Source organism: Gekko japonicus, unplaced genomic scaffold (assembly GCF_001447785.1).
Source record: "Gekko japonicus isolate JY-2015 unplaced genomic scaffold, Gekko_japonicus_V1.1 scaffold1732, whole genome shotgun sequence".
Lineage (NCBI taxonomy): Eukaryota > Metazoa > Chordata > Lepidosauria > Squamata > Gekkonidae > Gekko > Gekko japonicus.
Window position 1 is genome coordinate 57,289 of NW_015175412.1, and position 27,988 is coordinate 85,276.

Genomic DNA, 27,988 nt, shown 5'->3' on the forward strand with positions numbered 1-27,988 from the left:
CCGGCACAGGGTTTGATAAACCTTGGGTGGCCACCAATGCTCCCTCTAAACTGTGGAGTCAAGCGAGCAAAAATCCTACTTTGTGAGCTCCTAGCATTGAAGTTGTGAGCGAGCGACTTGGCTGCTGCATAAATTAGCTTGCTCTGGAGCCACATCCTTCCTGAGCTAAGGCAAAAATGTGTGAGCTGGAGGCTAAAAAAACTGTGAGCTAGCTCACACTGACTCAGCTTAGAGGGAACACCAGAAATTCCATTGCGGCGCCTGGTCTTTTTCAGCAGTGGTTTTATTGTAGTGCAGAGCTTTTTTTGTAGAAAAAGCCCAGCAGGAACTCATTAGCATAATAGGCCACACTCAACAGCAGATACTCATTAGCATATTAGGCCACACCCTGACACTGTAGCTCATTAGCATATTAGGCCACACCCCATGCCTTTCTTTGGCTTGCCCGAGTGCCCGGTAGCTGCAGGGAGCCCAGGTAAGCCCTCCCCCCTTGAAGGGAAGGGAAGGCAGTTTAAAATGCCTTCCTTTGGCTGGCCCGGGCACCCCAGGGCTGCAGGGAGCCTGGGCAATCTGGCCCTTGGACAGGCCAGGGGGAGGCATTTAAACGCCTCCCCGATCCTTCCAGGGGCCCCCCTGGCCCGCTGCCTTGGAGTCGCCAGGGTGTGTGTCTGTGTCGCTCTCCAAGCCTTCCCTCCGTAGCCACACACAGAGAGAGGTTTTGGCTGTAGTGGGTGTGGCCAGCTCTGAAGCCAAATAGCCCTGTATGTAGTGACTCTTGGAGATCCTCAGTAGAAGTACAAAGCTTATTTGTCGTTTCACATCAGAATGTTTTGTTGTATGAGATAAAAAACGCATGCAAGTGAAGTTCTTGTAAATGCTTGTTTATATGTTGACTTGATTCTATAGTGGTAGATTTATTTATTTATTATATTTATAACCCGCCCTCCCCGCAAGCGGGCTCAGGGCGGCTCACATTGCCTGGCACAATGTGCCAAGAATCATATACAGTTAAAACATTTAAAACTTAACACTGTTAAAACATTTAGAACATTTAAACAATCGGCAATTGCCGAATAAAGTGCACTCAGTAATTAGCAACCAAGATGGCGTGATGTGTCATGCAGGTTCAGGCGATTACATTCTCCTAGGCGGTTTGGCTCGATTTCACTGCATCCAGCCTCCCCCACAGATATTAATAGTGGTCGTTGATGGTAATGTGATGGTAAGATGGTGGTAATGTGGGCGGCTCCTAGTTGAAGGCCTGGTGGAAGAGCTCCGTCTTGCAGGCCCTGCGGAACTGCACAAGATCCCGCAGGGCCCGGATCTCTTCCGGGAGCTCATTCCACCAGTAAGGAGCCACCACTGAGAAAGCCCTGGCTCTAGTAGCCGCAAGCCTGGCCTCCCTGGGGCCTGGAATAACCAACCGATGTTGCGCCCCAGACCGTAGTGGTCTCTGGGGTATATACGGGGAAAGGCGGTCCCTCAGGTGTGTTGGACCCTGGCCATATAGGGCTTTAAAGGTAAGTACCAACACCTTGAAGGGAGCCAACTGCCGAACCAGCCGCAGGTGGTAGAAGGCCGACTGAGCAGTGGCTGCTACCTGGGCCTCCATTGCCAGGGAGGGTTCCAGGAACACTCCCAAACTCCTAACCACTGGCGCAGGCACCAATGGCACCCTGTCGAAGGCTGGGAGCGGGAGCCCCAACCCCGAACTGCCCCGACTCAGGCACAGGACCTCCGTCTTTGCCGGGTTTAGCTTTAGCTGACTCAGCCTGAGCCAACCAGCCACGGCGTGCAGTGCCCGGTCCAGATCTTCCGGTCTGGAGTCCGACTGACTGCCCAACATCAGATAGAGCTGGGTGTCATCAGTGTACTGGTGACATCTGAGCCCAAACCTCCGGGCAATCTGGGCAAGGGGGCGCTTGTAGATATTAAAGAGCATTGGGGGAAACACCACCCCCTGAGGCACTCCACATTCAAGTAGGTGCCTCCGGGACTGCTGTTCACCTAGTGCCACCCTTTGTCCCCAACCTTGGAGAAAGGAGACAAGCCACTGCAAGGCAAACCCCTGTATCCCCACGTCGGCAAGGCGATGGGTTAGTAGCTGATGGTCGACCGTATCAAATGCGGCCGACAGATCGAGCAACAGCAACACTGCCGAACTGCCCCAATCCAGGTGCCTCCAGAGGTCGTCAGCAATGTTCCCTCTAAGCTGTAGAGTTTTGTGAGCAAAAATCTTACTTTGTGAGCTACTGGCATTAAAGTTGTGAGTGAGCAATTTGGCGACTGCATACATTAGTTTGCTCTGGAGCCCTATCCTTCCTGAGTGAAGACAAAAATATGTGAGCCGGAGGCTAAAAAACTGTGAGCTAGCTCACACTAACTCAGCTTAGAGGGAACACTGGTCGTCAGTAAGGGCGACCAGTGCTGTCTCCGTCCCATGTCCCGGGCGAAAGCCGGACTGGAAGGGATCTAATATGGAAGCGTCATCCAGATAGCTCTGTAGCTGTATCACTACCACCCTCTCAATTAATTTTCCCAAATAGGGCAAATTGGAAACCGGCCTATAGTTGGCCAATTCGGTCGGCTCCAGGGATGGCTTTTTCAAGAGAGGGCGGACCATCGCTTCCTTGAGTGCCCCCGGGAATCGTCCCTCTGCAAGGGACTTGTTGATAAACCTCGTGGCCGGCTTAGTGATGGCTTTCTGTACCAGCTCCATTTTTCAGTTTCTATACAGGCTTTCCGTATTGGCTCCATCATTCCGTTAAGTGGGTCTTTTAAGAGCAATAATGAAATCATGAGCAATTGGGAAGAAGTTCAGTTAGGGTTAGAAGTTAGCTTTTTGCTACAGTGATGTCAGCCAGTTTACATAGTTTATAGTTTATACAGTACATAGTTCATGTACTACAACAGTTTTGCCCTGACCTGGATAGCCTAGGCTAGCCTGGTCTCGTGAGACCTCGGAAGCTAAGCAGGGTCGGCCCTGGCTAGTATTTACACGGGAGACCACCAAAGTATACCAGGGTTGCAAACCATCCCTGAATGTCTCTTGCCTTGAAAATCCCATGGAGTTGCCATAAGACAGCTGTGACTTGCGGGCACTTTCTACCACCATCTGTCAGGTAGCCCTGTCATAGAACTGGAATGTGGAGGGGTGCACCGCCTCCTTCTTGTTCCCAGCTCATCCCTGTTTAGCTTCTGGCTGCTATCTCTGGCCTGACCTTGTTGTCGTTCTCCAGCTGCAAATTAACTTGCTTGGGAAAGTCAACGGCTTAGGCGCTTAGCTGTTTCCTGCTTCTTGCTACCCGCATGCGCGAAATGTACTCATTGGCTTGGGCTCCTGGGGGGGGGGGTTTGATTATTTATTTATTTAAATTTATAACCCGCCCTCCCCGTGAACGGGCTCAGGGCGGCTGTACACTGTAAGTCAGTGGCCATCATATTACAGGTCATTCCTGACACAAGCTGTATACTCGTTCTTTAGTACTGGACTACCAATAAAAACACTTATCTTCTTAAGAAGCCTTGTGTGTTGTGTGAACTGACTAATGAGCCTGACACTATCACAGCTTTGTAATCGGAAGAAGAAGAGTTGGATTTATCCCCCGCCCTTCACTTGGAGTCTCAGAGCGGCTTACCGTCTCCTTTCCCTTCCCCTCTCCACAACAGATACCCTGTGAGGTAAGGTGGGGCTGAGAGAGCTCTTTCGAGGACTGCTCTTGAAAGGACAGCTCTGAGACTGACCCAAGGTCACACCAGCAGCTGCATGTGGAGGAGCAGGAAATTAAGCCCAGTTCTCCCAGATCAGAGTCCACACTCCTAACCACTACACCAACCTGGCTCAATACAATTATGGGACAATGTGAACATTTTAGGGTTGGGCTTTGTGGTGGCAACAGCTAGAAAATACAGTCATTAAAATACAAAACCCTGAAGGCTGAAAAATGAGTCTGATTCCTAAATTTTGGGGCCGGTTCCTGGAGCCACAGAAAACTTGTCGAGGCCTGCTCTGTTAGCTCTTGTTTCCACACATGCGAACCCTTGTCAGAGTTTTAGAGGCCATTGGTCTTAGGCTTTCAGTTGATGAAGTAAAATTGTGGCCGTTGTTTTACACCAGTGTTCATTTTCTGACGTTTATTTTGGGGTATGCAGGAGAAACAAGGCTCTTGAGATGACAGGCAGCCCGTACCAGTCTCAATATCTCTGCCTGTTTCTAATTTCTGACTATATGAAACAACAGCAAAAAAAACCCCTCCTCTTTGTGCAGGTTCAGCAGCAAGTCCACACTCGGCCAAGGAAGATTCCCTCTACTACATCGAGGAGTTAATCCTGCAGCTGCTAAACAAGCTATGCATTGCTCAGCCACGGACTTTTCAAGATGTGGAGGTATGAATGGCAAAGCACCCTAAGGAGCGAGACAGGTGTTTCCTTACAGAACAATGCTGGTTGGAGAAAGAGGAACCGAAACAGCTTTGACTGTAATCCAAGCTGAATCGTGGCAGGAGTTCTGCCCTGCTGGGGAGAAAGGGAGGGGTGGGGGGCTCTGTTTCCCCAACTGGACCAGATAGATACAGAAAGTGTGCTTTCGTAGTGCAGTTGCAACTGCGTGGAATGTAGGAAGCCTGTGTTGAACAAATGGGTAGTATTTATTTATTTTACAGACCGTATAGTCCATATTTATAGTATGGCCTGGGTCACACGGGCAGGAAAATGCGGGGGGGGGGGAAGCGGGGCTGTTTGCCCCGGGGCAAAATAATGCGCAGTTGCGCCAGCAGACGTACCGTGGAGGTCCCATGGAGGTCCCGTGGTAGGGGGGAGGTGCCGAGCACACCACAATCCTGCGCCGCAGCAAAGAAGCGGCTCGGCAAACGGGTGCTTTTTTCCCCGGACACCAAAGTGTGCGCATGCCCCGTTGGGTGTTTGTGCGCATCCCATGGGCAGTTGGAAAAAAAAAACTTTATATGAGGGGGCATGGGCGGGCGCCGGAACTACCACCGGAAATGCGATCAGACGCCCGCCCTTGCCCCGCGGTTACCGGAAACTAGTACCTCCGAGGTACTAGTTTTTAACCGCGCATCTTTGGCGGGAAGCCTCGGGTTCGCCACGGGAGCTCTATGCTTCCCAGATGTGGCGGTGAGATCGTGCCCGGAAAATCCACCTATCTTCCGTCCCTCTAGCGTGCCTAACGCTCCGTGTGACCACAGCCTATGTTTGGCTTTCTGTGAGAAGCATGTATTGTCAGACATAAGCATGTAGAGGGTAGTAGGAGTATCTTGTGCACGGAGAACTGTTTTGTTTGTGGAGAGGCTGTGGCTCAGAGATAGCCCCTCTGCTTGGCCCGCAGCAGTTCCCAGGAGCCTGACAACACCCGGGATCTCCAGTTAAAGGGTCTGGCAGTAGGTGAAGTGCATGCAAGAACTTGTGGGCACTCAGTGAAATTGCTGAGCAGTCGGGTTGGAACGAATAAAAGGAAGTCCTTCTTCGCCCAAAGAGTGATGAACACATGGAATTCACTGCCACAGGAGGTGGCGACGGCTATGAGCATGGACGGCTTCAAGAGGGAATTAGATAACCATGTGGAGCAGAGTTCCATCAGTGGCTATTTAGCCACAAGGTACAGATAGGAACTCTCAGTCTGGGTCAAGGGATGCTCTGTCTTCTTGGTGCTTGGTGGGGGGTAACAGTGGGAGGGGGCTCCTAGTGTCCTGGCCCCACTGGTGGACCTCCTGATGGCACCTGGTATCTTTTGGCCACTGTGTGACACAGAGTGTTGGACTGGATGGGCCGTTGGCCTGATCCAACATGGGCTTCTCTTATGTTCTTATTTCTGGGGCAAGGGATGCTCTGTCTTCTTGGTGCTTGGGGGGGGCAACAGTGGGAGGGGGCTCCTAGTGTCCTGGCCCCACTGGTGGACCTCCTGATGTCCCCTGGTATTTTTGGCCCCTGTGTGACCCAGGGTGTTGGACTGGATGGACCACTGGCCTGATCCAACATTGGCTTCTCTTATGTTCTTGTAACGATTCCATGTTTTTTTTTGTGTGTGTCTCTTTAAAAGTTTGGTTGCATGGCTGTGGTAGATCGACTAGAGTTGTTGAGAGAGGCAAGTGTGGTATGATTGGTGGTTGACAGGGGGAGGGGTTTTGAAAGTGAATCTGGTTGGATGAGTATGTGAGTCAGTCAGGAGTTTCAGTTAGATGTTGACAGTTGATGTTCAGTTAGACAAGTAGTTCTGTGTTGAAGCATTTTGAAGCTGACAGCTGAGGTTGTTCAGTGAGACAGAGAAAGAGCTGAAAGCTGAATGTATAGGAAAAGTAAAGTAAAGTTTAAGGGAAGTAAAGTTAAAGGAAAGTCTGAGTGTCATAACAGACTGGAGAGAAACAGTGAACATATATGGCATTGAGATAAACAAGTGTTACAAAGTTACATGAAAAGATCCCTGTCAGTGAGGGAAAAGATTGAGTGTGATACCAAAGCAATTGTACATCATTTACACATTACTAGTTACATTGTATCACCCTCTTATTTAGTATTTATTTCAATAAATCCTCTTTTATTTAAGTTTATACCAGCTCTGAATGAAATACTTCTCAGGACCACATAGTTCCTCGTAAGCCTTGAACTCGGTCTACCAAACTAAAAAGAGCAACAGTAGAAGCATAAAGGTTTGGAAATCCTTAAAATTTCCTGGTGGCAGCAGAATACCCAGTTAAACATAATAAAGAGAACTTTTAAAGTGAAAATAGTCCTCCCCAATAAGGAGGACGTCACAGTTCTCTTGTGTTCTTAAGAGCTCCACCTGAGACCCTGGAGAGCCGCTGTCAGTCTGAGTAGACAGTACTGACCCTGATGGACCGAGGCTCTGATTGAGTATGAGGCAGCTTCACGTGTTCAGCTGTAGAGCTCTGGGTCCTGCGTCCTGCATCACTAGTTGTGCTTTTCCTGGGACGAGAGACAGAGAGGACAAACTGCTTTACTACTGTCTGAAATGAACCTGTCAAAGAACTGTGATGCAGAATGTTCGTTTCCCTGACTCTGCATCTTGTGCGTCCCACTGGAACAGGGGAAGTTCGGGAAGGGAAGTTTTGAGAATCAGTTGGAGAGAAGGGCAGGATAGAGTGTGGTCCCTGCTTCCATAGGAGAAGGCCGCATAGGCCTTTGGGCTGGCAGGGAGCAGGGAGAAGTTCCTCCAGTGCTATCCTGACAGCTGAGTGAAACTGTGCGTCTGTCTTTTCCTTAAAAGTCTGCTAAGTATTTTCAAGTCTCTTTCTTACGCTTGGGCAGGAGCGCGTGCAAAAGACCTTTCCTTATCCGATCGACAAGTGGGCCATCGCAGACGCGCAATCCGCCATCGAGAAGCGAAAACGAAGAAACCCTCTCCTGTTGCCCGTGGACAAAATACATCCTTTATTGAAGGTGTGTGGTACCGAGGAATGTCGCCCGTTTTCAGCCGTGTGGTTGATAAAACCTGTGGTTTTTGAAATGCTGGAATATGCCTGTTTCCTTTGTTCAGGCTGCCTCTGGCGATCACAAATGTGTTTTACATATCTGGGCCCAGTCATGGAACATTTATTGGCTTCATTTATAACCGACTTTCCTCTTCAATGGGCCCCCAAAGTGGCTTTCACCATTTCCCCCTTATCTGTTTTTTTTTTATTCTGACAACAACCCTGTGAGGTAGATTAGGCTGAGAGTGTGTGACAGGCTCGAGGTCACCCAGCAAGCTTCCCTGGCAGGCTGGGGGATTCAAACCTAGGTCTCCCGTATCTTAGTCCAGGGCGTTATCACCGTGCCGGCTCTGTGAAGCAACATCCAGCAAGCGGGTGGCCTTCGTCATGTGTCAAGAGGAAGCGGTGAAAAAACACGGCCGGCTCCCTCTGCCCTGTACGTGCACCTACTTGCTCAATGGCTTTACAAGAAACGGCACGCCGCCGCGCCTTCAGAAGATGGAGAAAGTGAAAGGCGGAAAGAGGAAGTCGGAAAGGAGTCGGCCGCTCTGCCCTAAGCAGGATGCTCCAGACATCGGAAGCAAATGCTCCCTCTAAGCTGCGGAGTCTTGTGAGCAAAAATCCTACTTGGTGAGCCACTGGCATTAAAGTTGCGAGCGAGCGATTTAGCTACTGCATAAAGCGGTTTTGCTCTGCTGCCCTCCTTCCTGAGCGAAGACAAAAATGGGTGAGCTGGAGGCGAAAAAACTGTGAGCTGGCTCACACGAAATCAGCTTAGAGGGAACACTGATCCGGTGGTTTGCAGTTATTCATAGGAGCTGGGAATGAAGTTACTCTCTCTGGCAGTCAGACTCCCGTTCACTCAAAAGCCTTGAGTCGCTCAGTGTTTGCCCTAAGCTGAGTCAGTGTGAGTTAGCCCACGGTTCTTTAGCCTCCAGGTCACACAGTTTTGTCTCAGCTCAGGAAGGGATGGCTCCAGGGCAAACTAATTGATGCAGCAGCCCAATCGCTCGCTCACACCTTTAATGCCGGCAGCTCACAAAGTAGAATTTTTGCTCACAAGACTCCACAGCTTAGAGGGAGCGTTGGTGGCGACCAGTGTTCCCGCTAAGCTGAGTCAGTGTGAGCTAGCTCACGGTTCTTTTGCCTCCAGGTCACACCGTTTTGTCTCAGCTCAGGAAGGGATGGCTCCAGGGCAAACTAATTGATGCAGCAGCCCAATCGCTCGCTCACACCTTTAATGCCGGCAGCTCACAAAGTAGAATTTTTGCTCACAAGACTCCACAGCTTAGAGGGAGCGTTGCCCGTGACCCCGTTGCTAAAGAGGCACTTGGCCAGGGTGGCAGACAGTGGGAGAAAACGGTATTTTGGCATTTTGAATGCGCCAGAGCCCTGCTATAGAGCTTGGCTGTTGCCCAAATTTTATTTTTATTGGTTTGATTTAATCCCTCAGAATCATAGAATCATAGAATGTGAGAGTTGGAAGGGACCTTGCAGGTCATCTAGTCCAACCCCCTGCACTCTGCCGAAAGATAGCCCTACAACATACCCGAAAGACGGTCGTCTAGCCTCTGCTTGAAAACACTCAAGCCTATCCTCTCCTGAGAAACGGCACTCGAGCCGGCATGGTGTAATGGTTAGAGTGCTGGACTAGGTTCTAGGAGACCTAGGTTCGAATCCCCGCTCTCTAGAAACGGTTGAGCACGTACTCTTACACTGTAAATTGTTAAATGACATTTGAGTGGAATTTATAGAAGCCCCCCTTAGGTTGGTAGTAGGCCAACCGGATAGAAACAAGGTACATTATCTCCTTGCTTCACGAGACCCGGAGATAATTGAACTGACCGCTAAGTTTCTTCATGGTTTTATAAAACGGAAGAATGACTCTGAGCATATTAATGATTCTTAATGTATAATTTTAAAAAAACTTAAGTTTAAAAGTTTAGATTTCAATTTATTGTACGACTCAGCTATCTTCTGTATGGTCAAATCTATCTTGTGACAACTTGAGGTATGTTATAGGCCTGACACATCCTTGGAATGGTTTACCACGATTATCCATTTTATAATCTCTATAGGATTGTATTAATACTGGGAAATGTGTATTTTAATATTGTATGCCAATAAAAGGTATTTGAATCCCCGCTCTGCTGCGGAAGCCTGTTTGGTGACCTTGGGCCCGTCACGCACACTCTCTTTAACCTACGTCACAGGGTTGTCATGAGGATAAAAACGGAGGGGTGTGGAGGATTACGTCAGCTACTTCGGGTCTTCACTGGGGAGAAAGGTGTGGCGTGATATTTATTTATTTATTTATTTATTTATTAAATTTATATCCCGCCCTCCCCCGTAGGGCTCAGGGCGGCTTACATAGCAAGAAATCTTGCAATAATAAAACATCAGATAATTTAGTTACATTTAAAACAAATTCTACAGTTTAAAACCATCACAATACAATAAATACGATACATTAAAGTGCTCAACAATCTCAGCGCCGGAACCTCAGGGAGATGTCAACCGCATCCACATCCAAACACCCTAGTAGGCATTCCGTGTCCTTAATATTAGGTGTCAATTCCGACATTTCTTCCTTCCATCCAAGGGCCCTCCCCCCCCCCTTCAGAAGGTCGCGTTTGCACCCTCCCTGTGCGTTGAAGCGTCGAATGGAAACCGGAAATGTGGACTGCCTATATGTGCTTTCTCTTACTATTTCATCTTTGGGTGATTCCACACTAGACCTTAAATGCTGGTTCAACCCTGCCCCTGAACTTACATTCTACCTCGTGACGGCCAATTTAGCATCTTTGGGGCCCGGCACAGTCAATAAATTTCGGGCCCCGGACCGTAGTCCTTTATACCCCGGCCTTTCTTTATACCCCAGCCTTCCTTTATACCCCGGCCTTCCTTTATACCCCGGCCTTTCTCCCCAGGGCGGACCCAGAGCCGCCTAACCTCCTTCTCCTCTCCTCCATTTTATCCTCACAGCAACCCTGTGAGGCATGTGAGGCTGAGAGGGTGTGACAGGCCCAAAATCACCCGGCAGGCTTCCAAGGCAGAACAGGGATGCGAATTTCAGTCTCCCAGATCCTAGTCTGACACCCTGGCCACTACACCGCACTGGCATGAATGAACCAAATACATAAAAATAGTCTCTAAACCTGGGGTGTCAAACATGCGGCCCGGGGGCCGCATAAGGCCCACCCGGACGGCTTCCATCAGGCCCGCAGTGGAACTGGCCGTCTCCTGCTTCCAGTTCTGCTGCTGCTGCTGCATCATAGCTTGCTTTGCCAGACTCTCTCAATCGCTCAGCCGTTTCATGTTTTAACCTGGGTCCTAGATTCAGAACTCTGAGCGTGAAATTTCTGTGGTGAATGTCAATGCATCAAAAGTAGGTTTGCAGCTTACAGAGCTAATGTTGGAAGCATGTTTTTATTTTAAGTAAAAAAAAAATTGTGTCTGTGTCCTTTGTAAAGTTTATATCTCCACTGCCTGGCATTACCTTTTATGACACACGTGGCCCGGCCCGGCAAGGTCTCATTTGTGTCAGATCCGGCCCTCATAACAAATGAGTTCGACACCCCTGCTCTAAACATTTAGTGTAAACAATGCTCGTGTTTCAGAAAAACAACATGAGGAAGGATCAGTCAGCCAAAGCCAGATTAACAGGGGAAAATGGCAATTTTGCAGAGTCTTAAGCCCATTGGGTCGGCAGGTACAGGAGAATGGCAAATGGTCTTTCTGGTAGGGAGGAGTGTCGTAAGTCAGGACTGCAGTTTCCCATTCCCAGGTAACTACAGTGGGCAGGCTCATGTATGTTTTATGGTGGCCGCAGGTGGTGTCTGTGGATTCTAGAGTTTGTTCCCGTCTGCTGCTTCTCTCTTGTCCACAGCTGAAGTACTTATTGATGCCATCTCGTTCCCAAGCCAGCCTTAAACTTCTTCTTTGTGTGAACTTTCAGGAGGTTCTTGGTTACAAAATAGATTATCAGGTGTCTCTTTACATCGTGGCAGTCTTGGAATACATCTCGGCCGACATCTTAAAACTGGCCGGCAACTATGTCTTCAACATACGGCACTTTGAGATCTCCCAGCAAGACATTAAAGTATCGATGTGTGCTGACAAGGTAAGACGTCGCAGAGACTCCTGTGCATGCACATGCGCTTTATATACATTGAATCCATGGGTTAATGTTGAATCACGAATCCCTACTATCTCAGTTTTTAAAAAAACACCGGGTTTCGTTTCTGTGTAAGACTTACGTCAGCACCTTTAGAATACACCTAAAGATTTTTGTAAACACTTCTCCCCACACACAAAATATTAGGCGTCTTCCTGTTCATTTTAATTGCATTTGTTCTCTATTATTGTTATTATTTATTTATTTAATTTATACCCCGCTCTCCCCACAAGCAAGCTCAGGACGGCTTACATTAGCTGGTCCATAAATAACCATTAAAATCCACGTCATTTAAACAGTTCAATTACGGATAAGATCATAAAATCATAAGGTGCTGGACATAATTCATTAATTCCTTAAGATGGCGTACTAAAGAGTGCATGCAGACATACAACACACAGTTTTTCAGCTCAGTAATCTTCCTAAGTCATGTGGCGGCACAGGCCAGATGTCAAAATTGAGGGCCAGAATCTATAACCCCAATTGGTGGTGGTAGTGGTGAGGCGGCGCCTTAGTTGAAGGCCTGGTGGAAGAGCTCCGTCTTGCAGACCCTAAAAGATCCCGCAGGGCCACGATCCCTTCCAGGAGCCCATTCCACCAGTACAGAGCCGCCACTGAGATTAGGTGGTAACTCCATATTTGTCTTCCGTGAAGATAGATTAAGGCGGGTCGCCGTGTTGGTCTGAAGAAGCAAAACAAATTTTGAGTCCAGGGGCGCCCTTAAGACCGACAAAGTCATATTTAAGGTGTGACACACGAAAGCTCATTTTGTTGTTCAGTCGCACAGTCGAGTCCGACTCTTCGCGACCCCATGGGCCAGATCCCGCCAGGCCTTCCTGTCTTCTGCCGTCCTCTGACGTTTGCTCAACTTCATGTTCATTGAATCTATGACACTGTCTAACCATCTCATCCTTTGCCGTCCCCGTCTTCTTTGACCTTCAATCTTTCCCAGCATCAGGGTCTTCTCCAGTGAGTGCTCCCTTCTCATTGGGTGGCCAAAGTATTTGAGCTTCAGTTTCATTATCTGGCCTTCCAGGGAACAGTCAGGGTTGATTTCTTTGAGGATTGACTGATTTGTTCTTCTTGCAGTCCAAGGGACTCTCAAGAGTCTCCTCCAGCACCATAGTTCAAAAGAATCTATTCTTCGGCGCTCGGCCTTCCTTATAGTCCAACTCTCACAGCCATACATGACTACTGGGAATACCATTGCTTTGACCATGCGGACTTTTGTTGGCAGGGTGATGTCTCTACTTTTTATCATGCTGTTTAGGTTCGCCATCGCTTTCCTCCCAAGGAGCAGGCGTCTTTTAATTTCATGGCTGCAGTCACAGTCTGCGGTGATCTGGGATCCCAGGAACGTGAAGTCTGTCACTACTTCCACGACTTCCCCTTCTATTTGCCAAGGAGTGATGGGACCGGATGCCATGATCTTAGTTTTTTTGATGTTGAGCTTCAAGCCCACTTTTGCGCTCTCCTCTTTTACCCTGAGCAAGAGGCTCTTGAGGTCCTCTTCACTTTCTGCCATCAGAGTGGTATCGTCTGCATATCTGAGGTTGTTGATCTTTTCCCCAGCAATCTTAATTCCCGCTTGTGATTCATCCAGGCCAGCATTTCGCATGATGTACTCTGCATATATATTAAATAAGCAAGGTGACAGTATACATCCTTGTCGTACTCCTTTTCCTATGCTGAACCAATCAGTTGTTCCGTATCCGGTTCTAACTGTCGCTTCTTGGCCCTTATACAGGTTTCTCAAGAGACATGTGAGGTGGTCTGGTACTCCCATCTCTTTAAGGACCTGCCATAGTTTGTTGTGATCCACACAGTCAAAAGCTTTAGCATAGTCAATGAAGCAGAAGTAGATATTTTTCTGGTACTCTCTTCATACCTTAAATAAAACGTTGTTGGTCTTAAAGGCGCCCCTGGACTCTGTTTCAGATTTGTTATATTTGAAATGTGACTTCTGCTCTGTTCTTAGGTCCTAATGGATATGTTCGACCAGGATGACATCGGCTTGGTTTCCCTCTGTGACGACGAGCCCTCCTCCTCCGGGGAACTGAACTACTACGAGATCGTCAGGACAGAAATCGCTGACGAAAGGCAGTACCTGCGGGAGCTGAATCTGATCATAAAAGTCTTTCGAGCCGCTTTCCTATCTAACAGGAAGCTGTTCACGCCTTGTGTAAGTCAGCCCGTTGCTACACACCAGCTCTGTTTTGCATTTCAACACTCGTGCCGTTTAAGCCGTAATTAGTATAACTGACAACCTCTGGCTATGAAGTGAACATATTTCTCCCAAGATCTTCATGTTCCCAGGAACAGACTTGGAGCCGAGGCTGTTTGCAAGAAAGAGAGAGAGCTGAGCTCACGAGATTGGGGGGAGGGGGGGTGTGGGCAAGACGGCATTCCGAAGAAGAAGAAGAAGAAGAAGAAGAAGAAGAAGAAGAAGAAGAAGAAGAAGAAGAAGAAGAAGAAGAGGAGGAGGAGGAGGAGGAGGAGGAGTTTGTAAGCTACTCTGAGACACTCCTCCTCCTCCTCCTCCTCGATTTATACCCTGCCCTTCACTACCCAAGGGTGTCTCAGAGTAGCTGAGAGAGCTCTGACAGAAACTGCTCTTTTTCAAGAACAGCTCTTATCAGAACTACGACTTGCCCAAGCAGCTGCAAGTGGAGGAGTGGGGAATCAAACCCGGTTCTCCCAGATCAGAGTCCACGCACTTAACCACTACACCAAACTGGCTCTAGACCACTACACCAAACTGAACCAAAGGAAAGCAGAAAATGGGAAGGGAAAAAAAAGATTCAGGGGGCGGGGGGAAATACCAGACTTCTGTCAGATGGGGGTGGGGGCAAAATCCCCCCCTTGTTGCAAGCCTGACCTGGAAGCTTCTCAGGGACCAGACAGTGCCAGATGGCCTGTCTCCATAAAGAGGTTTTCTTACAGGCGTGCCTGATCTCCCCGCAGTGCCTGCCTTTGGCCGGAACTTGGTGGATCCCAGCCTGAAAACCCCCACCACCACCCCGCTCGGCATTTTTCAGTTCCTAGTTTGAAAAACTATTTATTTCATTTCATTTGAAACATTTATTACCTGTCTTTCTTCCATCCAGAGACGTTCTAAGTTGCATGAAGGAGACTGTTGTTTCTTTCTGGTGGCCCATGTGCCATTCTGTAACAGGGATAGAGAGAGAGGGAAGCGGTTCCATCTACTTCTTATGGTTATTGGAACGACAATGGAGTCCAAGCCCAGCTATCTTCAGAAACGAAGTGGGACCTTTTTGTGAAAGGCTCATGGAGGATAAGTCTATCAATGGTTACTAGCCCGGGTGACTGAGGGGAACCTCCACATTCAGAGGCACTAAGCCTCGGAATTCCAGAGCCAGGAGGCAGCACCAGGGGAAGGCCTCGGCCTCCATGCCCTCTTGTTGGCCCTCCAGAGGAACTGGTTGGCTGCCGTGTGAGACAGGATGCTGGACTAGATGGACCTTCATTGGACTGATCCAGCAGGGCTCTTCTGATGTTCTTCTCAGGGGAAGGTCTTGGCCTCCAAGCCCTGTTTTTGGCAATCCAAAGGACCTGGTTGGCCCCTGCGTGAGACAGGATGCTGGACTGGATGGACCACTGGTCTGATCCAGCAGGGCTCTTCTGATGTTCTTCTCAGGGGAAGGCCTCGGTATCCAAGCCCTGTTGTTGGCAATCCAAAGGACCTGGTTGACCCCTGTGTGAGACAGGATGCTGGACTGGATGGACCACTGGTCTGATCCAGCAGGGCTCTTCTGATGTTCTTCTCAGGGGAAGGCCTTGGCCTCCAAGCCCTGTTGTTGGCCCTTGAGAGGCACTGGTTGGACACTGCGTGAGACAGGATGCTGGACTGGATGGACCACTGGTCTGATTTTTCTGATATTCTTCTCAGGGGAAGGTTTTGGCCTCCAAGCCCTGTTGTTGGCCCTCGAGAGGCACTGGTTGGACAATGTGTGAGACAGGATGCTGGACTAGGTGGACCACTGGTCTGATCCAGCAGGGCTCTTCTGATGTTCTTATTTCAACGTTTCTTTTAATGATAGGGTTTCAGAGATTTGGGGCAGACTTTCCACAGTGTTTTTCTTTTTTCCTTGGGAATTTTTCTTTTTCTGAGGGAGAGTTATTTCATAAAATTAATAACAACATATAGATGCCATTAGCAATACAATTCTTGGCAAGGTTGGCCGTTTCAAAGTTAGATTCAGTTGTGTAGCTGTGCCAGTCTGAAGCAATAGAACGAAGTTCGAGTCCAGGGGCACCTTTAAGGGCAGCAAAGTTTAATTCTGGGCAGGGGTCATTTCGTAGAAAAAGAGGTGCAGCAGCTCATTAGCATAACTCATTTGCATATGCCACACCCCCTGACATCACCGGAAGTGTGTCAGAAGGCAACACCCATCGCTCAGGCTCCACTGGACTGTTTTGGATTGCTAGCTATGGGGGGGGGGAACGTGCAGATCTGTCCTCGCAGAGGAGGGAGAGCTTGTACCTGAATAAAACTTGGTCTTAAAGGTGCCACTGGACTGTTTTGGGCCAGGGGGAGCTCTGCAACTTACCTGCCTGCTTCTTGCTCTGACTGAGGGCTGCTGGGAGCAGGGGGGTGGGGCTTGTTGCATGTGCCCGCCCCCTGGGCTCTTTACTGCCGGAGCTCCACTCCTGTGCGCTCCTGAAGGAAATGACCCCTGATTCTGGGTATAAGCTTTCGTGTGCAGGCCCACTTCTTCAGATACATTGCAACAGACTTGAGGAAGTCTGTTTCAGCGTGTCTTAAGAAGTGTATACGCCCACGAAAGCTTATACCCAGTTTCAAAGTTGTAATCGATGTTTTTCAGGAGATTAGTCCTTGGTGTTGTGTGAGAGGAAACATGTATGTTTCATTGGTTTGCAAATTGGGGGAGGGAAGGAAGTAAAACTGCAAATACATATATATTAATCCCAGTTTATAAACCAAGATATGAATTCACCTGATCGGCTGTGCTGGTCAAATCAAAGCCAAAACCAATATTCTTATTTTTATGTCTCTTCTTTCATTGTGGAAGGGATATTGCACTTAACAATCTGTTATGTAACTAGCAAATAATGCCATGGAAAGCGACGGTGAAACTGAGGTGCCCCAACGACATCTGTGAAAGAGAGTCAAATTTGTTGAAATATATCCATGGAATACCATGCACAACCCTCTGGTGGTGCTAAAATTAGTGTGTCGGCAGTTTTCACTGTCTTCTGTTTTGCCTTAAATTTTAACCATGTAAGTACATGCCATATCGTCTTTAAATTTTCGCAGCAGTTCCCTCCTCCCATTTGATTTTCACACAAAGCTTCGCATTTTCATGTTTTTTTAAATTGCTTACTCAATATACGTCAAACTATAGCATGTTAAATTAAGTCATGCTGTGTTTGGGACCTCAGAGAATTTTCCCTTCACTTTATTTGGGCGGGGGGGGGGGGACCACACAGGGAACCCACATCTCTGCGGGTTTTTTTTTAAAAAAAAGGTGTATTGGTGCTTTTATTAAATGAAATCCAGTCCTTCTGGATTTCGCTGGCACTTCAGGCCAATGGGGTGACCTCCTGTTATTATCATGGGACAAAAGAGAAGTCTTTTTCCTTTGAAATGTGCGGGGGGAAAGAGATAGTCGCAGTATCGATTTCTGTAAATGCACAACCACAAAGCAGTGTGGTTTTGCATCAGCAATTGTGAGTCACAAGTGGTGGATGAAGTGGTTAAGTGTTTTTTAATGTGTGTGTGTGTGTGTTTTCTTACCTGGAAGTCATGGTTGACTTCTGGCAACCTTTACTGTGGACTCAGAAGTTTTTTCAAAGAGGTGGCTTGATTAGCCTGCCCCTGCGTCCCGGCCCTGGTATTCCTTGGAGGTCGCCCTTCCAAGTCCTTGCCAGAGTCGGCCCTGCTTGGCTTCTGAGATCTGACGAGATCGGGCTTGCCTGGACTATCCAGGTAACATAAGAACATAAGAGACGCCAATGTTGGATCAGGCCAAAGGCCCATCTAGTCCAACATTCTGTCACACAGTGGCCAAAAATACCAGGTGCCATCAGGAGGTCCACCAGTGGGGCCAGGACATTAGAAGCCCTCCCACTGTTGACCCCCCCAAGCACCAAGAAGACAGAGCTTCCCTTGCCCCAGAGCCCCTATCTATACCTTGTGCCTAATAGCCACTGATGGACCTCTGCTCCATATGCTTATTTAATTCCCTTTTGAAGCCGTCCATGCTTGTAGCCGCCACCACCTCCTGTGGCAGTGAATTCCATGTGTTAATCACTCTTTGGGTGAAGAAGTACTTCCTTTTATCCGTTCTAACCCGACCACTCAGCAATTTCATGGAGTGCCCACGAGTTCTTGTATTGTGAGAAAGGGAGAAAAGTACCTCTTTCTCTACCTGCTCTATCCCATGCATGATCTTATAAACCTCGATCATGTCACCCCTCAGTCGTCTTTTCTCCAAGCTAAAGAGCCCTAAGCGCTTTAACCTTTCCTCATAGGGAAAGTGTTCCAACCCTTTTATCATTCGAGTTGCTCTTTTCTGCACTTTTTCCAAAGCTATAATATCCTTTTTAAGGTGTGGTGACCAGAACTGCACACAGTATTCCAAATGAGGTCTCACCATAGGGTGGTTAACCTGTGTCCGGTCAGGGTGGTTAACCTGTGTTTTGACTGTACAACTTCAGGCTGCAGGAAAGGTCTTACATGTTAAAGCATTCCTTCTTCTTTTTTTTTTTTAAAAAAGTACCCTCCATATAGACAGTTAGATGTCCAGGTGAAGGGTCGAGGCCTGGTTTGCTGCTTGATACATCAGTTTCCTGTGTGCAATGGTTTCTTCTTGTACGGGGGAGCGTTCATACATGGAAGTCCTCCACCTCCCAGCAGTCTGAAATGGTAGAACCCAGGGGCAGGTCGGCTGCCTCATCTGCTGTTGGTTGGGAACTTTCCCTGCTGTTCCTTCCATCCTCGTCACCCAGCAGAGGAACGTCTGAACGAAGCCTCACTCGGGACCGTTCTCTCTCCTCAGGATATCGATATGATATTTAGCAACATCGCAGACATTCACGAATTGACAGTGAAGCTCTTGGGGCTAATCGAGGACACCGTGGAAATGACAGACGAGAGCAGTCCCCACCCCCTCGCCGGAAGCTGCTTCGAGGATCTGGCAGAGGTGAGTTGGCAGCGCCCGAAGGGGCCCTGCAGCCTTAGTAACACTTTCCGGGAAGTAAGCTCCATGGAATAAAACCGAGCGTACTTCTGAATTAGGCCTGTTTAGGGTTTCTCCCTCACTCTGGTACACTCGTCCAGGGCTCTTTTTGTAGAAAAACCCCAGCAGGAACTCATTAGCATAATAGGCCACACCCAACAGCAGGAACTCAGAACATGAAACGGTTTTTGCCAGTGTGGTGGAGAGCGCATTTCAGCCCCATTGTAAAAGGAGGAGCATTACAACAGTAGCCAGTGGAGCGCCGGGAGAGGGAAGGGTCAAAGGTGAAGGCCAGGGCTGTGTGCCCGCTCTGCCCGACAGAAGGGAGATCATGCCATCGGATCCTGAGTGTGTGAGAGGAGAAGGCAGCCGGGGAGGGAACATGAGACGCTTCAGGCTCGGAGGCACCTGAGTCTGCGATGGCGGCGAGAGATAAAGCGGGACTATCAGACAGGCAGCTGGACACACAGAATCAGACGGAGGGAGACAAACCAGAAGCGGAGAAATAGAGGGGGATGTCCTCAAATGCAGGTGGTTCTCAAAACCATGGGACTTCTTAGGCCGGGAACAGACGCTAGAAAGAGAGCAGAAGAGAGCCTAGAGTGTCGGATTAGGGAGACCTGGGTTCGAATCTCCGATCAGCCATGGAGCTCACTGGGGATAAAACGGGGTGTCTGAACCGCGTCTGCTGCTCAGAGCTCCTTGGAAGACTGGCGGCGCAAAGTGCCGTCAGGTCAGAGCTGGCTACGGCGGCCCCTGGTGGGGTTTTCAAAGAAAGAGACATTCAGGGGTGGTTTGCCATGGCCTGCCTCCTTGTCACGGCCCTGGTATTCCTAGAAGGTCTCCCATCCCACTGGCTGCCAATGCTCCCTCTAAGCTGTAAAATCTTGTGAGCAAAAATTCTACTTTGTGAGCTCCTGGCATTAAAATTGTGAGCGAGCGATTTGGCTGCTGCATAAATTGGTTTGCTCTGGAGCCCTCCTTCCTGAGCGAAGGCAAGAATGTGTGAGTCGGAGGCTAAAAAGCTGTGAGCTAGCTCACACTAACTCAGCTTAGAGGGCACTGCCCCCAATAACTGTACTGGTCCTCTTTCCTGCTCGTGTTATGTGTAATTTATACGGCAAAAGTTCTTACTGGCTGCTGCCTTAATATGCAGTAAAAAATTGTAAATGCTCAGTGCAGGGTACTTTTAATGGAAATTGTATCTTATCCAGAAATTTAATTTTACTTCTTAGATATTATGTTTTACTTCTATGAAATGCCATTAAAGGAACTGTTTGTGTGTGTGTGTAATTTATATGTGCCTATTGAACTGTTAAAAGTTTTTTTAACATACTCTATTTTAAATTCTATTTTAACATCATCATTTTATTTTATTTTTTATGATCCCCATAGGGGATTTTTTAAATTGCATTTTCTATAAACTACAACGCAAGTAAGGGAGGGAATCTACAAAGTATGGGAGACAGTAAAGTAAAAAAACCCTAAAACCCCAAGAGATAGTGATCATACAAAATGCTTGTAAAAATTAGGTTTTAGCTTACAATTTCAGTTAAAGTTAATTGAATATGGTCATCAAACATTTTATTTAAACTTAAAACATAAAGTAACACCTACGCAACTGACTTCATAAGAAGCATTATAACAAATAGTAAATATCCTTTTTTAAGGATCCTAGAAACATTGACAACTCTTTATCTATCTTTTTTCTTTCTCAACTGATAGCTTGTTTTTGGGGTTGCTGCCCGAAGTTTTGAATCTGAGTCTTCATCAGAATATGCCAGTTCTCCTTCATCTTCACTCTCCTTGGTCCTGTCATCTTTGTCTTTATCTTCTTCCCCTGCTGGACGGTTATGTCGCTGCAGAAATTCCATTGCCTTTTCAACGTCTTCTTCATTTTAGTGTTCTGCTCTATTGGAGTGGAAAGGTGGCATAGAAATTTTTTAAATAAATAAATAAATAATTGTTGGTTTGTGCGCCCCTGTAGGTGGGCGCTTTCCCTCCACTCTCATGCATGGGTTCCACTTCCTGGTTATTTCTGAGCATGGTTTGTCACGTCGTCTGGACTGTTAGTGCCTTGCCTCCAAACCAGTATGAAGCAGATCTGTAAACTGGTTGAGAGATCAGGACTAACTGTACTTTGTAAGTTCGGATATTATGGTCAAACCGAGGTTAGTGAAAACCAGGAAATGGATGAGAGAATGAGAGGTTTGCAGCATTTCAGCTCTTTTCCAGAGCTTCAGACTGGTTTGGCTCTACATCTGGATTAAGCCTATGGAAGATGGGCATTCTGAATTGTCATCTGAACAGTTCACAGATCACATAGGATGCTTCTCAGATAATATCAAAAGAACCCGTCATACTTTGCAGTTCATTTGCGTCTTGTGCATTTTTGGTCAAAACATTAACCAAATGGGTTTGGACAGTATGTCCGTTACCGTATCTGCCTTGCATCTTCTCCTTTCGACCACAGTTGCTGTTTCTAAGGGTTTTGCATTTTTGCAATATTATCCAAGGTCATTATGCATCATGCAACAATGCCCAAGGTCAGCTGTTTAAGGATTAATGATGTCCTGCACTCAAGTAGAAGAATTACAATCACAGAAGTTCCCAAACCATGCTGTGTGATTTGCAGTTTTCCTGCCCTTAATATAGTATGAATGCCTACTGTCGTTGTTTTTGTTTTTTTTAAAGGAGCAAGCCTTTGACCCTTATGAGACCTTGTCCCAAGACATCCTTTCGCCACAGTATCACGAACACTTTAATAATTTGATGGCTAAGCCCGCAGTCGCTTTACACTTCCAGGTAGGTGTGAATCTGCAGACATCTCATGGCTTGTTGACGCTTGACTTCCGCTGGAAGCATTGCTTCTGCTGACTCCTCGGCCCAAATCAAGTGGGTTGTACGTCTCTCCCTATAAATACGGTCTTCTGAGGAGCGGAGAGATGGTGGGGTAGATCTAACCACCCTCTAAGGAGGCTTCCTCCAACTTAAGTGGCTCTTGGAAGAGCCAGTTATATTGGAGGAGGGCTTCCAACTTGGGCCAAAAGGAAAAGGCGGGATATAAATATTTTAATCAATAAATTTTGCTCATTGAAGTTGTTATACAAATTAATATCCAGTTCTTGTGTTTTATTGCAACGAAATACGGAAAACAGTTAGGCCAAAGGACCCATCAAAGCTGACTGCTTTCTGAGCCCAGTCAGGAAATACATGAAGTTAAATACTTAAAATGACATCATCATATCATCATCATGGGAATAATATTCAGAAGGCATAATTGGTTACAAAAACTTAAACAACATTTACATAAAAATCTCCTTATTGGTCAAATGTAAGAAAGGTGTGTCTAGGCAATAGCGTCACATATTTACTTGACATGACCTAAGCCATATCGGCTAAAGCTTGTTCTCACCCAAACAAAAGTGTTTTTCTCTGATACCAAGTAAAAGATCCTTTTGACCCAGACACTGTGAAGTTATAACCTTAAACAATTAGAACCATGAACCTTCTATCTTCTTTTGTACCAAAAGAATGTTATTGTCTTGTCTGTGAATATCAACTAGAAAAATCCCCTTGACCCAGAAAGAAGAGAGGCCTTCTATATAGCAGGCCTTCATTGCATTCCAATAAAATGTTAAATCTATAATAAACCTATAAAAACCAAAGAAATATGAATAATCAAAAAAGAGAGTCCCATCTCTACTACAAAGTGGTAGGATAGGGGTGAGATCCGCCCCAGTATCATGCAAGTATAATTGATGGTGCCTCATTTATGGAAAGGCTTCCCGGGAGGGAAATTAACCGATAACTAGCAAGATCAAGATGGGTAGCCGCGTTAGTCTGTCTGTAGCAGTAGAAAGGAGCAAAAGTCCAGCAGCCCCTTAAAGACTAGCAAAATTTATGGCAGGGGAGGAGCTTTCGGATGAGTCCATCTGTCCTTATATCTTGGAGAGTGGAGTGATTCTCTACAAGGTTGATGGATTTCCATTCTGTACGACTCAATGTGGTGCCTTCCTTGGAGACGGAGCAAGATGGGTCGCTGCGTCTGTCTGTCTGTCGTAGCAGAAGACTGAAGAAGTGAGCAATGGCTAACAAGAGCTCCTACCCTGTCACAAATTTTGTTTGTCTTTAAGGTGTTACGGGACTCTTGCTCTTTTATAACTAGCAATTGGTGGTATTCCATAACCAGAGATTAATGAAAGGTCTGATACCTGTTTTATTTGAAATGTCGTATTGGGGGAGAGTTCTACGGAGATTGTGAACTGTAACAGCTGCTGGGTGTATTTTAAGTATGTCTGCAGCTATTACTACCTCGCCATCACCATATAAGCCGATAACTAGCACCTTAAGTCTTGTTCTTATGAATATATTTACAATTGTTGTTTTACCTGTCAAATGTCATGTAAGCCACCCTGAGCCTGCCCCGGCAGGGAGAGCAGGGTATCAATCCAATCAATCAATCAATCAATAAAATTGAAATTTTAGACTTGACTGGTGTGCGTGTGTCTATACAAACACATACACTGCACTCTGGCTTTGAGTATGCTGATTTTTGGGAGGGTTGGGTAAAAGTAATTTTAATAAATAACTTGAATACATGGAGACCTCCCGCCTGGCTCTACTACCTCCTTAGAGGTCCTCCTGGAGAGCCAGCGCTTTTGTGTTGGCACGCGGGAAGCCACTTAATTATAAAATCAATACCGTTTCGGAAACCTCCGGCTTTCTTCCCTCCTCCGCCTTCCGTCTGACAGCCGGCTGAAAGAATGCTTTGCTTTGTCTTTCTCCCCCTTTAGTCAATTTCTGGCGGTTTCAAAGAAGCAGTGCAGTACGTCCTTCCGCGGCTGATGCTGGTTCCTGTTTATCACTGTTTCCACTACTTTGAGCTATTACAGGTAGGCCGTTGTCCTTCAGGAGGAAGCTGGAATGCCGCGGGAGTGAAGACTCCGAGCTGTTCACGTGGATTTGTTTTGCCATAATCGTTCAGTGATTCCAACCGTTGGCCGGTCTGCTAATTAGCTCCGCTAATGGGACAGGACCTCCCTCTGAATTTAGGCAGATCATGAGAGGGAGGGCAGGAAGAGTTATTTCAGTGCTTAGTTCTTGTGGCCCTTTCTCGCACGCCCAAGGAAATGCTGGTCGTCGTCTTTTTAGAAAACGACTGCCCGTCGGCTTCATCGGATGCCCTCGAGTTCTTGTATTTTGGGAGAGGGAGCAAAATTTATCTTTCTCACCTCTCTCCACCCCGTGCATCATTTTATCACGTTATTTATTTATTTATTTATTAGATTTATACCCCGCCCTCCCCAAACGGGCTCAGGGCGGCTGACAACAGGGGCAAATGCCATAACAAACAGTTAAAACAGCCTAAAAACAATCATTAAACAGCATAAAAACAGTCATTAAATAAATTGCAGTGCTCTTGATGTTAAATCTTCCTGGTCCGAGATGGGTTCCATCATCCAAGTTGTAATTTTGGGTATAACAGTCTGGTATTGTTCTCGATGCAACGAACATGAAATCAAGCAAGCTCCGGAGCACGACGGAAGACAGGAGGGCCTGGCGTGATGTGGTCCACGGGGTCGCGAGGAGTCGGACTCGACCGTGCGACTGAACGACAACATTGGGCTTCAGCTGGTGGCAGAGGCCAGAGAAAGCTGTGGGAAAGGGACTGAAGCTGTGCTTGTAGGACAGTATTGCAAGTATCTTGGGTAGAGTTGCCTTGACTTCATCTTCAGGTCAGCTACGTCCTGTCTTCTTTGATGCGAAGGGCAAAGCATGAATGCCCAGTATGACAGACAGGTTTGCTTAAAAGTGTGGTGTTTTTTTGGTGTAGTGTTTAAGTGCGCGGACTCTAACCTGGGAGAACCGGGTTTGATTCCCCGCTCCTTTACATGCAGCTGCTGGTATGACCTTGGGTCAGTCACAAGTTCTCTCAGAGCTCTCTCAGCCCCACCTACCTCACAGGGTGTCTGTTGTGGGGAGGGGAAGGGAAAGGAGTTTGTAAGCTGCTCTGAGACTCCTTTGGGTAGTGAAGGGCGGGGTATCTGTTCTTCTTCTTCTTTGAGCCTCAAATGCCCAATCTAGCATAGACGGTGGCGCTTGAAGTTGGTCACGCCCAGTATAAAGACTGTCCCTGTTAGCTGTTGATAACTTTTTACTAGGGAATAAGTCTGTCTGATACTTGCTGTAGAGCTTACTTCCTTGTGTGAGAGTGTCCAGATAGATCCCACAGTTGCTCAAAGGACACGAAGGCAGGGATAGGACTTGAGAGCCAGTCTGGTGTAGTGGTTAAGTGCGCGGACTCCAGTCTGGGAGAACCGGGTTCGATTCCCCACTCTTCCACATGCAACTGCTGGATGACCTTGGGTCAGTCACAAGTTCTCTCAGAGCTGTTCTCTCAGGAGCAGTTCTCTCAGAGCTCTCTCAGCCCCGCCTGCCTCACAGGGTGTCTGTTGTGGGGAGGGGAAGGGAAAGGAGATTGTAAGCTGCTCTGGGACTCCAAGTGAAGGGCGGGGTATGGATCCAATCTCTTCTCTTCTTATTCTTCTATTCAGCACGAGCAGCGGCCTCCTCCTTCAATCTGGACTTTCAGTATTTGTTATTGAATCGTGTTTTTAAAAGTTCCCATGGTGGTCTTTCAAGCCAAATGAAATCTCTCTATATATATTTTGTCCTTCCAGCAATTGCAAGAATGTAGCGAAGAAGAAGAGGACTGCGAGTGCCTGAAACAAGCCATCACGGCTCTGCTGAATCTCCGGTGTAGCATGGAGCGTATCTACAACAAACACTCGCCGAGACGCCGGCCGGGGTAAGAAAATCAGCCTGCAGTTTGTCATGTGTGAAATATCCTCATTAGGCTGGGCAGGATATGGCTGGTTCATTTTTTCCATTTTTAGGCATTATTTACTTAAGGATCTGGGGGCAGTAGGGCTTAGTATGGAAAGCGAAATAGTCAAATAAAAGCAAACGCACTGTGCCGTGATTGATATTTCCCCCCAGCTTATAATTAGCACATAAAAGGATAGGAGAAGCCATTTTGGGTCAGGCCAGTGGTCCCTCCAGGCCAACACTCTGGGTCCACAGGGGCCAAAATCCAGATGCCATCAGGAGGTCCACCAGTGGGGCCAGAACTCCTAAAGCCCTCCCACTGTGGCCCCCCAAGTGCCAAGAAGACAGAGCATCACTGCCCCAGACAGAGTGTCCCATCTATACCTTCTGGCTAATAGCCACTGATGGACCTCTGCTCCATATGTGTATTCAATCCCCTCTTGAAGCTGTCCGTCCTTGTAGCCGCCACCGCTTTCTGCAGCAGTGAATTCCATGTGCTAATTACTCTTTACTAATTACTGGAGAAGATCCTGATGCTGGGAAAGATTGAAGGTCAAAGAAGACGGGGATGGCAAAGGATGAGATGGTTGGACAGTGTCATCGATGCAACGAACATGAAATTGAGCCAACTTCAGAGGACAGTGGAAGACAGGAGGGCCTGGCGGGAGCTGGTCCATGGGGTCGCGAAGAGTCGGACTCGACTGTGCGACTGAACAACAACAATTACTCTTTGGGTCAAGAAGTGCTTCCTTTTATCTTCAAAATCTACTGCTCCTCAATTTCATTGAGTGCCCGCGAATTCTTGTTTTGTGAGAAAGGGAGAAAAGGATTTCTTTCTCTGCCTCCTCTATCCCATGCATAATTTTGTAAACCTCTATAGTGTCACCCCTTAATTGTGCAGAAAAGAGCAACTAGAATGATAAAAAGGTTGAAACATTTTCCCTATGAAGAAACATTAAAACGCTTGGGGCTCTTTCGCTCGGCGAAATGATGGCTATGGGGTGACATGTTCGTGGTTTATAAGATTATGCATGGGATAGAGCAGGTCGAGAAAGAAGTACTTTTCTCCCTTTCTCACAATACAAGAACTTGTGGGCACTCCATGAAATTGCTGAGTGGTTGGGTTAGAACAGATAAAAGGAAGTCCTTCTTCACCCAAAGAGTGATTAACACATGGAATTCACTGCTGCAGGAGGTGGTGGCGGTTACAAACATGAGTGGTTTCAAGAGGGTATTGGATAAACATATGGAGCAGAGGTCCATCAGTGGCTATTAGCCACAAGGTATAGATAGGAACTCTCAGTTTGGGGCAAGGGATGCTCTGTATTCTTGGTGCTTGGGGGGGGGGGCAACAGTGGGAGGGCTCCTAGTGTCGTGGCCGCACTGATGGACCTCTTGATGGCACCTGGTATTTTTGGCCACTGTGTGACAGAATGTTGGACTGGATGGGCCATTGGCCTGATCCAACATTGGCGTCTCTTATGTTCTTATGTCATTTCTCCAAGCTGAAGAGCCCTAACCTCTTTAACCACAATAAAAGCAATTCTAGCCTAATAAAACGTATGTATATTTTAGGGAGCAGGTCTCTTGGTTTTACAACCGCCAAGTCAGAAGCAAGCACCTGGCCATTAAAAAAATGAACGAGATCCAGAAGAACATTGACGGCTGGGAAGGCAAAGACATTGGCCAGTGCTGCAACGAGTTCATCATGGAAGGGACCTTGGTGAAGGTAGGAGCCAAACACGAGCGGCACGTGTTCCTCTTCGACGGCCTGCTGATCAGCTGCAAAGCGAACCACGGGCAGTCCCGTCTCCCGGGCTACAGCAATACCGAGTACCGGCTCAAGGAGAAAATCGTCATGAGGAAGGTCCACATCGTCGACAAGGACGACACCTGCGAATACAGGCATGCCTTCGAGCTGGTCTCCAAAGACGAGAACTGCATCGTGTTTGCTGCCAAGTCCGCCGAAGAGAAGAGCAACTGGATGGCCGCCCTGATCTCCCTCCAGTACCGCAGCACCCTGGACCGCATGCTGGACGCGGTGCTGCTACGGGAGGAGAACGAGCAGCCCTTGCGTCTGCCCAGCCCTGGCGTCTACCGCTTTGCGGTGGAGGACTCCGAGGAGAACATCGTCTTCGAGGACAGCCTCCAGAGCCGGAATGGCATCCCCATGATCAAAGGCGGGACAGTGGTGAAGCTGATCGAGAGGCTGACGTACCACATGTACGCAGGTATCTTCGCTCTCCTCCTTTTTTTTAAATCTTCACTCTCCTCCCGGGTCCCAAGGATGCCAGGCTGGCTGCAGCGAGGGC

General features: G+C 47.7%; 1 protein-coding gene across 1 annotated transcript in view; it reads left to right on the forward strand.

Moving 5' to 3' along the window:
• The first annotated feature begins 1,111 nt into the window (after positions 1 to 1,111).
• The window catches only part of LOC107122628 (son of sevenless homolog 2-like), a 57,524-nt gene continuing 30,647 nt past the window's right edge, over positions 1,112 to 27,988 (forward strand). The window contains 11 exon segments of the mRNA XM_015425743.1: positions 1,112 to 1,222; positions 4,268 to 4,283; positions 4,286 to 4,386; positions 7,282 to 7,413; positions 11,404 to 11,568; positions 13,601 to 13,804; positions 18,666 to 18,809; positions 21,540 to 21,650; positions 23,642 to 23,740; positions 25,529 to 25,656; positions 27,252 to 27,907. Of these exon segments, the coding sequence (XP_015281229.1) occupies positions 1,112 to 1,222; positions 4,268 to 4,283; positions 4,286 to 4,386; positions 7,282 to 7,413; positions 11,404 to 11,568; positions 13,601 to 13,804; positions 18,666 to 18,809; positions 21,540 to 21,650; positions 23,642 to 23,740; positions 25,529 to 25,656; positions 27,252 to 27,907 (1,867 nt within the window).